At 42.4% G+C, this 12,837-nt stretch overlaps 1 protein-coding gene across 3 annotated transcripts in view; it reads right to left on the minus strand.

Moving 5' to 3' along the window:
* LOC124010232 (cAMP-specific 3',5'-cyclic phosphodiesterase 4B-like) overlaps positions 1 to 12,837 on the minus strand; it is a 132,795-nt gene that overhangs the window by 52,083 nt on the left and 67,875 nt on the right. For all 3 annotated transcript variants that reach the window (XM_046322677.1, XM_046322678.1, XM_046322679.1), the window contains 3 exons: positions 3,373 to 3,573; positions 2,972 to 3,008; positions 2,775 to 2,845 (listed from right to left, as the gene is read on the minus strand). In XM_046322677.1, the coding sequence (XP_046178633.1) occupies positions 2,775 to 2,845; positions 2,972 to 3,008; positions 3,373 to 3,573 (309 nt within the window). The remainder of the gene's footprint in view (positions 1 to 2,774; positions 2,846 to 2,971; positions 3,009 to 3,372; positions 3,574 to 12,837) is intronic.

The raw sequence follows: 12,837 nt of genomic DNA on the forward strand, positions 1-12,837 counted from the left end.
TATAGAGAAAAATGGGAGAAACTCCCCAAATACAGGTGTGCCAAGCTTGTAGCGTCTTACCCAAGAAGACTCAAGGCTGTAATCGCTGCCATAGGTGCCCTCAACAAAGTACTGAGTAAAGGGTCTGAATACTTATATTAATGTGATATTTCAGTTTTTAATTTTGTATAAATGAGCAAAAATCCTAAAATCACTATGTGCAATGCCAAGCATCAGCTGGAGTGGTGTAAAGCTCACCGCCGTTGGACTCGTTCTCTGGAGTGAAGAATCACGCCTCACCACCTGGCAGTCTGACGGACAAATCAGGGTTTGGTGGATGCCAGGAGAACGCCAGCTGCCCCAATGCATAGTGCCAACCGTAAAGTTTGGTGGAGGAGGAACACTGGTCTGGGGCTGTTTTTCATGGTTCGGATTAGGCTCCTTAGTTCCAGTGAAGGGAAATTTCAACGCTACAGCATTCAAATATATTCTAGACAATTCTGTGCTTCCAACTTTGTGGCAACAGTTTGGGGAAAGCCCTTTCCTGTTTCAGCATGACAATGCCCCAACTCCATACTAGCATAAAAAGGTTGGCTGGAAACCTGGTTATTGATACATTGTGGGTCCATTGGCGGCTAAAGAAATGAGCGCATAGAACTCAGAGATCGCCTACAGGCCAACGCAGCAGGAGGCCTATAACTTCCATCATCAACTAAGTAAAATACATAAGCCAAAAGCCGACAAATAAAAAGAGTGGAAAATATCCTGATGGAAATTCTGGTTATTTCAATATTACAACTACAAAAGTACACATGCCCGGGAGCCATTCAAAGTAGCAAGTGATGTACAATCAGAAATGGCTTGTAGGCCACTTTCAGGAAGTATTCATACCCCTTGATTTATTCCACATTGTTGTGTTACAGCCTGAATTCAAAATGGATTGATCATCCATCTACATATAATACCCCATAATGACAAACTGAAAACATGGTTTTTAGACATTTTTGCAAATGTATTGAAAATGAAATACAGATATCTCATTTACATAAGTATTCACACTCCTGAGTCAATACCTGTCAGAATCGATTTTGGCAGCGATTACAGCTGTGAGTCTTTCTGGGTAAGTCTCTAATAGCTTTGCACTTCTAGATTGTACACTATTTGCACATTATTTTTTAAATTCTTCAAGCTCTGTCAAGTTGGTTATTGATCATTTCTAGACAGCCATTTTCAAGTCTTGCCATACATTTTCTAGCTGATTTAAGTCAAAACTGTAACTAGGCCACTCAAGAACATTCTATGTCTTCTTGGTAAGCAACTCCAGTGTATATTTGGCTTTGTGTTTTAGGTTACGGTCCTACTGAAAGGTGAATTTGACTCCCAGGGTCTGTTGGAAAGCAGATTAAACCAGGTTTTCCTCTAGGATTTTGCCTGTGCTTAGCTCCATTCGGTTTCTTTTTATCCTAAAAAACTCACAAGTCCTTGCCAATGACAAACATACTCATAACATTATGCAGCCACCACCATGCTAGAACATATTAAGAGTTACTCAGTGATTTGTTGTTTTGAATTGGTCAGAAACATAACGCTTTGGATTCAGGACAAAGTTCATTTCTTTGCCACATGTTTTGCAGTTTTACTTTAGTGCCTTATTGCAAACAGGATGCATGTTTTGGAATATTTTTTATTCTGTACGTACAGGCTTCCTTCTTTTCACCCTGTCATATAAGTTACTATTATGGAGTAACTACAATGTTGTTGAGCCATCCTTAGTTTTCTCCTATCACAGCCATTCAACTCTGTAACTGTTATAAAGTTCCTTGTGAAATCCCTGAGCGGTTTCTCAATTAGGAAGCAACTGAATTAGGAAGGACGCCTGTGTCTTTGTAGTGAGTGGGTATATTGATACACCATCCAAAGTGTAATTAATGACTTCACCATGTTCAAAGGGGTATCCAATGTCTGCTTTAAAAAAAACAACGTTTTACCCATCTATCAATAGGTTCCCTTTTTTGTGAGGCATTGGAAAACCTCCCTGTTTTTTGTAGTTGAATCTGTATTTGAAATTCACGGCTTGACAGAGACTTTATAGAGAAATATATGTGTGGGGTACAGAGATGACGTAGTCATTCAAAAATCATGTTAAACACTATTATTGCTCACAGACTCCATGCAACTTATTATGTGACTTGTTAAGCAAATCTTGACTCCTGAACTTATTTAGGCTTGCCATAGCAAAGAGTTTGAATACTTATTGACTCAAACACATTTCAGCTTTCATTTTTAAACAATCTTGAAAAATGTCTAAAAACATAATTCCACTTTGACATTATGGGGTATCGTGCGCAGGCCAGCGACACAACATCTCTATTTAATCTATTTCAAGTTCAGGCTGTAAACAAACAGAAATGTGGAAAGATTCAAGGGTGCGAATACTTTCTGAAGGCGGTGTCTCAGTATGAAATCATCAACTTGACATGAGTGCCACCTAGTGGTTGGTTGAAACCTCAGGTCAAACTCTCTCCCGTATATAATTCTCCAGCACACTGGTTACACCCACTGATATGTGTGTTCTTATGTTGCATTTACCCAGGGGTAAAACTTTTCATTCCACCAACCACACTAAATTCATCAGCCACAGAGACTTACCAAGTTTCAGGGCAGACATAACACACCTTATTTATTTCTTTGTGGATTTAGATAACTATATAAATGCATTGCATACAAATTCAATGTACATACTACATGCATGAGTTATTACATTTCAGACGGAAGCAAATTGTAGGTTCCCTTACTTATTGGAGGTGCATTGTACATTGGTCAAGGTGGTGAAGTTGTTCCTCACTGTGCGAAGACTGGCAAGAACCTTAAGCCAGAGAGCACGTCTAATGTTAAATCACATCATCATTCTGTAATAATCCATAATCATTCCAATCATTTTGTTGTTGTTGTTATATCTCAATTTAGACTGACAAATGGAGGAAACGTTTACCTGAGCAAAAGGAGTCACAATCAGGTCTTCCCCATGCCTGAAGGGAAACAAAGATAGAGCTATAATCAACCCTAGGGCCTAATGAATACATTTCAATCGACTTATTTCCTTATATAATATTACTATACTGAACAAAAATGTAAATGCAACATGCAACAATTTCAACGATTTTACTGAGTTACAGTTCATTTAAGAAAATCGGTCAATTGAAGTGCACTCATTAGGCCCTAGGGCTTTAATACAGAAATAAATACTCCACAGCAGTGTATATATGTATCCAATACGTATTCCAATATTCCAAATCATGCATTTGTACGAGTATTTGAAACAGAACTGTATTAAAATACATATTTCACCCCAAGGTAAAAAAAAATCCAACACTACTTTAGAAGCGGACTCACAGTTCTCCAGCGACCGAGGAGTTGCGGGACAACTCGCGGGACTTGGGCGACAGGTCGTAGTCCGAGTCGGAGCGGTAGAGGAAGGACTCGCGGCGCTGCCCGTGGCCCCCCATGTTGGGGTGCAGGACCAGGCCGGAGCTCGGGGATGCCTGGGGGTCCGACGGGCTGCAGCACGCAGACGGGGAATTCTCCACATCGAAGCTGCAATAAGACACAGGAGAGAGAGAGAGAAAACAGATGTCAGACTCACAGCGATGCACCTAGAATCGAGTGGTGAAGATCAGGCAAAAGAAGAGTAAGAATAGTCCACCCCAGAGTGGCAATTTGCCAGCAAACAGTGTAATCATAAGCAATGAAATATTGAATAGTGAAATCAGTGGAAAACCTAGACTGTGAAGCCATTGGGGTTATAGGCTAGGTTTCTGTAAAGCACTTTGTGACAACTGGGGATGTAAAAAGGGCTTTACAAAAACAGTTGATTAATTGAATAGGTGACACAGTGACGTGAACTACTGTATGACAGGACCTGTACAGTTAAATGCTAAAATGTTTATTCTATACTACTGAGCCATTTACTTTATGTTCTTATTCTTGTATTTGATTTCTTATTGTTGCATTGTTCGAGAAGGAACCTGCAAGTATACATTTCGTTGGACAGTGTATACCATGTGTATCCTGTACATACGACTAACTTGAAACCTGTACAGTAGGTGACAGAGAGATCATACAGTGATGCAGGAGAGGATTATCATTCACTGTCACTGAATTAACCAATCAGGTCATGACAAATAATGACTTAACCAATCGGGCCTGGACAAATAATTATTTTACCAAATCAGGCCATGACAAATGAGATTGACAGTAGTTTGATCAGACGAGTTGGCTGTGTTGTTCTATTGGGTCGGGAATCTTTTTACTACTTCAGCATCCTTGTTACTTCAGACCGTATTATACTATTTAATTCAATGTTCCGAGGATTCATTTGGGGGGACTGGGGAGGCAGATACATTGTGGGGATTGCCCCTTGTGACTGGACATAATCGGCGTTGAGCACAACACAGAAAATTAATCCGCACACCAAATTTCGCTGCACAGAGCTAAGGCAGCAATGCCTTGTGTGTGTGTGTGTGTGTGATGCAGACGACACACGATTGGCTCATAAGCTGATGACAGATAAACGGATTTCCTCTACTGATGACGCCAAACATTACAAAGTGCCAGAGAGGTCAAGAGGTGAGCAGCCAAGGCAGGTGAGCAGAGCAGATGCTAGATAGAATATCCTGCTCAGAGGGAGGGATACAAACAGAGGTGTACAAACAGAGATAAAGCACCAACTAAGTGGATGTGTGTGTGTGTGTGTACAAACAGAGATAAGGCACCAACTAAGTGGATGTGTGTGTGTGTGTGTGTGCCTATTCATTTATATTTGAAACGTGCACACTCCAAATCCAACATGCACCAAGCCACTACCCCAAAATGCTTTGTTGCCCTCTCCACAGTTAATATCAAACCATACATACCACAGAACTCTACGGTGCTACTAATGTATAGTCCACAGAACTTACGGTGCTACTAATGTATAGTCCACAGAACTTACGGTGCTACTAATGTATAGTCCACAGAACTTACAGTGCTACTAATGTATAGTCCACAGAACTTACGGTGCTACTAATGTATAGTCCACAGAACTTACGGTGCTACTAATGTATAGTCCACAGAACTTACGGTGCTACTAATGTATAGTCCACAGAACTTACGGTGCTACTAATGTATAGTCCACAGAACTTACGGTGCTACTAATGTATAGTCCACAGAACTTACGGTGCTACTAATGTATAGTCCACAGAACTTACGGTGCTACTAATGTATAGTCCACAGAACTTACGGTGCTACTAATGTATAGTCCACAGAACTTACGGTGCTACTAATGTATAGTCCACAGAACTTACGGTGCTACTAATGTATAGTCCACAGAACTTACGGTGCTACTAATGTATAGTCCACAGAACTTACGGTGCTACTAATGTATAGTCCACAGAACTTACGGTGCTACTAATGTATAGTCCACAGAACTTACGGTGCTACTAATGTATAGTCCACAGAACTTACGGTGCTACTAATGTATAGTCCACAGAACTTACGGTGCTACTAATGTATAGTCCACAGAACTTACGGTGCTACTAATGTATAGTCCACAGAACTTACGGTGCTACTAATGTATAGTCCACAGAACACTCGCTAATCCTTCAGCAGCAGAACACACTACTGTACTACTTCATATAAAGCCTCACAGTTTAGTCTCTAATGGCCGTATGACTCCAGGTTCCGTATTCACAAAGCCTCTCAGGGTAAGAGTGCTGATCTAGGGTCAGTTTAGCCTTTTAGATTATAATTATATGGACAGAGGGGACCAGATCCTAGATTCAGCACTCCTATTATGAGACGCTTGGGAATACTGACCCAACCTTTTGACATCTATTTCCCCTCTACCACTCAGACTGCCTGGTAAATCAGTGCAGATCCTTAATGAAATTACACTGTTCCCATTTTAATATTTGCCCAGCAGCATTTACCCCCACTGTAATCCCTACATGTAGGATTATCCCAGAACATATCCCACTGAGGCATTTCCTACTCCCACACCTCCCAGCGACCATGAGATCAGAGTGACATAATGGATGGCAAATACAAGCGTAGGAACACACACATTGACACACACACACACAAAATCTTACACTGAACCACGGCATGTTAGTAAAGTACATCATCTGTAAATGTGTATTCAAAGTTTTCATATTGCATTGCAAACACACAGCGGAATGCACCACCAAAGTAGCAATGTCTTAGCAAATCATTATTGTGCAAGGGCAGTCCTATCTGAAATGACTTACTGTACAATAAGGACATGTTGAAACACAGCCATTCTACAATCATACACAGGTATTTATGAAAATACTGCAACCTACCAAAAAATGTTTTTAAAAACGAATCAAGATGAGTCACCTGTGAGTAGTGCAGGGGGAGCGACTCCTGACCACCTCTTCACTAAAGTCAAAGTGCACCCTGCCCCTGTGACAGATCGGTGACCTGGTGTACATCATCTCCCCTGCACCTCCTCCTCTCTCCTTCCTCCTCCGGATGGACATTTTGATTTCTCCTTTCTTTAATCAAGTTATCAAACACACTCGGAGCACACACACCCCTCCTCTGATCTGATAAGACACCACACTGACACTACGCTCTGCTCGCGCACACACACAATATCCCTGAACAGAGGCCAACAGTGTGATGGCACAGGATTGGCTTGGCTGAGGGTAGAGCTGGGCTGGACTACATGGAATGGATCGTCTCTCTCTGTCTTTTTCTGTTCCTGTAGTATGGCCAGTCATCTGACTCTTGGTTCCACTCTGTCTGTCTAAGGGGGGACATTACAAGATGATTGGTATCATGAGCAAGACAGAGAGTGATTAAAGAATAAAAGGACAGCACAGTCACCACCAGAGGGCGACCTTCGCCATGTAAAAATGTTTTGGCTGCGAGGTTAATTAAATGTCTGATATTGCTTATAGTGGACTTCAGTAAAACATCAAAACCATGGGTAGCATGTGAACACTCTGCCTGATGCCGAAGTTCGATGCCATGCTTCCACCAGCACTTTGAAGCGATCAGTACAGTACTGATCACAAGAGCATGATGACGCTAGCTTGTGCGCCCATACGCGAATGTCTCAAAGACGACGACTAGCAATACTATTACTCGTCTTAAAGTGGAACCGTCAGTGTTTTAACTACTTTGCAGATATGTCATTTGGTTAGCTAGCAAGAAATGTGAATCACTTTGATAGCTAGCTATGCTAAACTTTAACGGCTATTCACAGTTAGCATATCGCTTAGATGTCAATCAAATGTACAGTTGAAGTTGGAAGTTTACATACACCTTAGCCAACTACATTTAAACTCAGTTTTTCCACAATTCCTGACATTTAATCCTAGTAAAAATTCCCTGTTTTAGGTCAGTTAGGATCATCACTTTATTTTAAGAATGTGAAATGTCAGAATAATAGTAGAGATTTCAGGTTTTATTTATTTCATCACATTCCCAATGGGTCAGAAGTTTACATACACTTAATTAGTATTTGGTAGCATTGCCTTAATAAAAAAATAAAAACTTGGGTCAAACGGTTCAGGTAGCCTTCCACAAGCTTCCAACAAAAAGTTGGGTGAATTTTGGCCCATTCCTTCTGACAGAGCTGGTGTAACCGAGTCAGGTTTGTAGGCCTCCTTGCTCGCACACACTTTCTCAGTTCTGCCCACAAATTTTCTATAGAATTGAGGTCAGGGCTTTGTGATGGCCACTCCAATATCTTGACTTTGTTGTCCTTAAGCCATTTCGACACAACTTTGGAAGTATGCTTGGGGTCATTGTCCATTTGGAAGACCCATTTGCAACCAAGCTTTAACTTCCTGATTGATGTCTTCAGATGTTGCTTCAATATATACACACATCATTTTCTTCCCTCATGATGCCATCTATTTTATGAAGTGCACCAGTCTCTCCTGCAGCAAAGCACCCCCACAACATGATTCTGGCACCAGCGTGCTTCACGGTTTGGATGGCGTTCTTTGGCTTGCAAGCCTCCCCCTATTTCCTCCAAACATAACAATGGTCATTATGGCCAAACAGTTCTATTTTTGTTTCATCAGACCAGAGGACATTTCTCCAAAAAGTATGATCTTTGTCCCCATGTGCAGTTTCCGTTTTATGGCGGTTTTGGAGCAGTGGTTTCTTCCTTGTTGAGTGGCCTATATGTCGATATAGGACTCGTTTTTACTGTGGATATAGATACTTTTGTACCCATTTCTTCCAGCATCTTCACAAGGTTTGCTGTTGTTCTGGGATTGATTTGCACTTTTCGCACCAAAGTACGTGCATTTCTAGGTTTTTCCAAGATGGTAGCAGTACAGACGTCGTTTGTCATTCTCCTGTGTACATTTTGTATGTCTTTTTTGTATATATTTCAACATATTTTCAATCTCCTTTTCCATTTTTAAATTAAATATCCCTTCCAGCAACCCGCCTCACCAAATGTGATCTGCTATTTTTTAGATCTAGCCATCAGAAGCTAACCAGCTAATTAGTTAGTAGCTAGTTAGTCATTGTTAGCCACTGCTAGCGGCCTTTACCTTTAGCACAGACACCAGCTGCTTTTAGCCTGGATAATACTTGCCAGCCTGCACAGCGTGTTATCAACCCTGTGCATATCAGACTGTTTTTCTCCACTACAACACCGGATTCCTGCTGTAAGCCCTGGACCACTACTCCTGATCTTCGCAGCTAGCTAACAGAGTGGCCCAGCCCCAAAGCTAGCCTTGAGCCCATATTCCGACCTGCACAGTAGACCCTATGATCACCTGCTACACAGCTGATGCCTCCCGGACTCTTCACTAACACGACTAGAATCCACAACACCACCGGATTCTTGCCGTAAGCTCTGGACCTTTGCATCGGATCATCGCTGCTAGCTAGCTGCTCCAGAGTGGCTATAGTGGCTGACGCCCTTGACCCAAAGCTAGCACCAGTTAGCCGCGAGCCAGGCGCATCTCCCCCTAGTCCCACTCAAAATGCCTCACAGACCTCTTTTGTCCCACCTCCCACACATGCAGTGACCTCACCCAGCATAACTAGTGCGTCCAGAGATGCAACCTCTCTTATCGTCACTCAATGCCTAGGTTTACCTCCACTGTACCACTACCATACCCCTGTCTGTACATTATGTCCTGAATCTATCCTACCACACCCAGAAAACTTCTCCTTTTATTCTCTGTCCCCAACGCACAAGACAACCAGTTTTGATAGCCTTTAGCTGTACCCTCATCCTACTCCTCCTCTGTTCCTCGGGTGATGTGAAGGCTAGCCCAGGCCCTGCGTGTCCCCAGGCACTCTCATTTGTTGACTTCTGTAACAGTAAAAGCCTTGGTTTCATGCATGTTAACATCAGAAGCCTCCTCCCTAAGTTTGTTTTACTCACTGCTTTAGCACACTCCGCCAACCCTGATGTCCATGCCGTGTCTGAATCCTGGCTTAGGAAGACCACCAAAAATTCGGAGATTTCCATCCCCAACTACAACATTTTCCACCAAGATAGAACTGCTAAAGGGTGAGAAGTTAGTCTGCAAAGTTCTGTTATACTTTTCAGGTCTATGCCCACACAGTTCGAGCTTCTAATTAAAAAAATGAATCTCTCCAGTCTCTCACTGTTGCCGCCTGACCCCCTCAGCTCCGCTGTGCCCTGGACACCATATGTGAATTGATTGCCCCCCCATCTTCAGAGTTCGTTCTGTTAGGTGACCTAAACTGGGATATGCTTTACACCCTGGCAGTCCTACAATCTAAGCTAGATGCCCTCAATCTCACACAACTGATCAAGGAACCCACCAGGTACAACCCCAAATCCGTAAACATGGGCACCCTCATAGATATCCTGACCAACTTGCCCTCCAAATGCACCTCTGCTGTTTTCAATCAGGATCTCAGTGATTACTGCCTCATTGCCCGCATCCGCTATGGGTCCGCGGTAAAACGACCACTCCTCATCACTGTCAAATGCTCCCTAAAACACTTCTGCGAGCAGGCCTTTCTAATCGAACTGGCCCGGGTATCCTGAAAGGATATTGGCCTCATTCCGTCAGTAGAGGATGCCTGATCGTTCTTTAAAAGTAATTTCCTCACAATCTTAAATAAACATGCCCCTTTCAAAAAAATGTAGAACTAAGAACAGATATAGCCCTTGGTTCACTCCAGACTTGACTGCCCTTGACCAGCACAAAAACATCCTGTGGCGCACTGCACTAGCTTCGAATACTCCCCGCGATATGCAACTTTTCAGGGAAGTCAGGAACCAAAGACTAGCTTTTTCAAACAGAAATTTGCATCCTCTAGATCTAACTCCAAAAGAGGGAAACTAAAGTCCATGGAGAATAAGAGCACCTCCTCCCAGCTGCCCACTGCACTGAGGCTAGGAAACACTGTCACCACCGATAAATCCACGATAATCGAGAATTTCAATAAGCATTTCTCTACGGCTGGCCATGCTTTCCTCCTGGCTACCCCAACCCCGGTCAACAGCTCCGTACCCCCCACAGCTACTTTCCCAAGCCTCCCCAGCTTCTCCTTCACCCAAATCCAGAAAACAGATGTTCTGAAAGAGCTGCAAAACCTGGACCCGTACAAATCAGCTGGGTTAGACAATCTGAACACTCTTTCTAAAATTATCCGCCGCCATTGTTGCAACCCCTATTACCAGTCTGTCCAACCTCTCTTTCATATCGTCTGAGATCCCTAAAGATTGGAAAGCTTCCGCAGTCATCCCCCTCTTCAAAGGGAGTGACACTCTAGACCCAAACTGTTACAGACCTATATCCATCCTGCCCTGCCTTTCTACAATCTTCCAAAGCCAAGTCAACAAACAGATCACTGACCATTTCGAATCCCACCATACCTCTGCTGTGCAATCCGGTTTCCGAGCTGGTCACGGGTGCACCTCAGCCACGCTCAAGATACTAAATTATATCATAACCGCCATCGATAAAAACACTGTACTGTGCAGCTGTCTTCGTCGACCTGGCCAAGGCTTTCGACTCTGTCAATCATCGCATTCTTATCGGCAGACTCAACAGCCTTGGTTTCTCAAATGACTGCCTTGCCTGGTTCACCAACTACTTCTCTAATAGAATTCAGTATGTCAAATCGGAGGGCATGTTGTCCAGACCTCTGGCAGTCTCTTATGGGGGTAGCACAGGGTTCAATTCTCAGGGCAGACTCTCTTCTATGTATATATCAACGATATCGCTCTTGCTGCTGTTGATTCCCTGATCCACCTCTACGCAGAAGACACCATTCTGTATACATCTGGCCCTTCTTTGGACATTGTGTTAACAAACCTCCAATCGAGCTTCAATGCCATAAAACACTCCTTCCGTGGCCTCCAACTGTTCTTAAAACGCTCGTAAAACTAAATGCATGCTTTTCAACCGATCGCTGCCCGCATCTGCCTGCCCGACTAGCATCACTACTCTGGACGGTTCTGACTTAGAATATGTGGACAACTACAAATACCTAGGTGACTGGAAAATATAAACTGAAACCATGACCTCTGACCTAGCCTCAAAATCATGTAGGTTTGCTTATTATAACATGTTCTTCTTCTCAGTTCAAGTGTTCACCGGGGGTGACATACTCTGAAAACAACACCCACAGTATTTTCTTCAATATTTAATTTTTTTAAAGAATGTTTACAGACATGTTAATAAGCAAACCTATATTATTTGTAGGCTAAGTCAGAGTTTTAATGACTCCAACCTAAATGTATGTAAACTTCCAACTTCAACTGTACTTGGCATCGATCAAATGGGCAAGCAGGCAGACAAATTCCCATTCAGTTGTCAAAACGTGGGTTGGGACTAGCATGCATTGGCAGGCGAGCTGCAGAAGGGCGAGCAGGCTACTATTCCCCATAGTTTATTAGTACAATTTTGACTGCCAACTAGAAGCTGAAAAAGTTTGTGAAGGTTTCTACTGTTTCTTCATTAGATTTTAGCTCATCTTGTTCTGGCTAACATTAGTTGTTGATCTTTTTGTTGATGTTGTATATAGGCAACTGAGGGAGACATATCCTACACCTCTTCATGTTTGTTCGATCAATAGGACTCTTAAGTTCCCAAATGTAAGTGGTGTATTTTGTGGCTTTTGGCGAATGCTTTCTAATGATCTAAAGCCGCGCTGTTGCTACTACCTGTAAACATATAGTCCAGTTCAAAGTGAATGATGGCAGGCCCATGTGGAAAATTGCTTATTTGCATATAGGCCTACTGTAGCTCTGATTGGCTGTGGCGCACGGTTTGTGTAGATTCCGGTCCTGGACAAGACTGACACGTTTTAATTAGGTTTTATTTACCGCGATGTCGGTTAAGTGTTCAAAAGCTTTCCCACTCTATATTGCTATCATTTTCACAATGCCTTACTTTACACCATTCAAAATCATTCTATAAAAGTATAAAATGACCATATCTAAGGTGCTCGCTTTTCATAAAATGGATTAAAAATATATATATATATATATATAAATAATAATATATGAACAGATTTGAATAAGATTTCATGTTGCTAAAATGCTCTCAGTTCCACATTAATTCATATTAATAGTGTCTGATATACCTGTTTGGGGGCCACATCAGGCACACAAGCTGCTTTTTGTGGCCCCCATGATAACTGCAAAACTGACATTGACCCCAAGTAATATGGGTTTCAAATTCTGGATTTAAACAAGTGAATGTATCCATTACTGTGTTAGAGCAGTGGAAAAGCAAAATGCCCTCAAGGGGGAAAGAGGGGATGACGTACTCTGCAGTGTGACCAGAGATGTGGAGTAGAGGGGAGTAGGGAGTAGGACAGGGTAGGAGACACTCA

Source organism: Oncorhynchus gorbuscha, linkage group LG22 (genome assembly GCF_021184085.1).
Source record: "Oncorhynchus gorbuscha isolate QuinsamMale2020 ecotype Even-year linkage group LG22, OgorEven_v1.0, whole genome shotgun sequence".
NCBI lineage: Eukaryota > Metazoa > Chordata > Actinopteri > Salmoniformes > Salmonidae > Oncorhynchus > Oncorhynchus gorbuscha.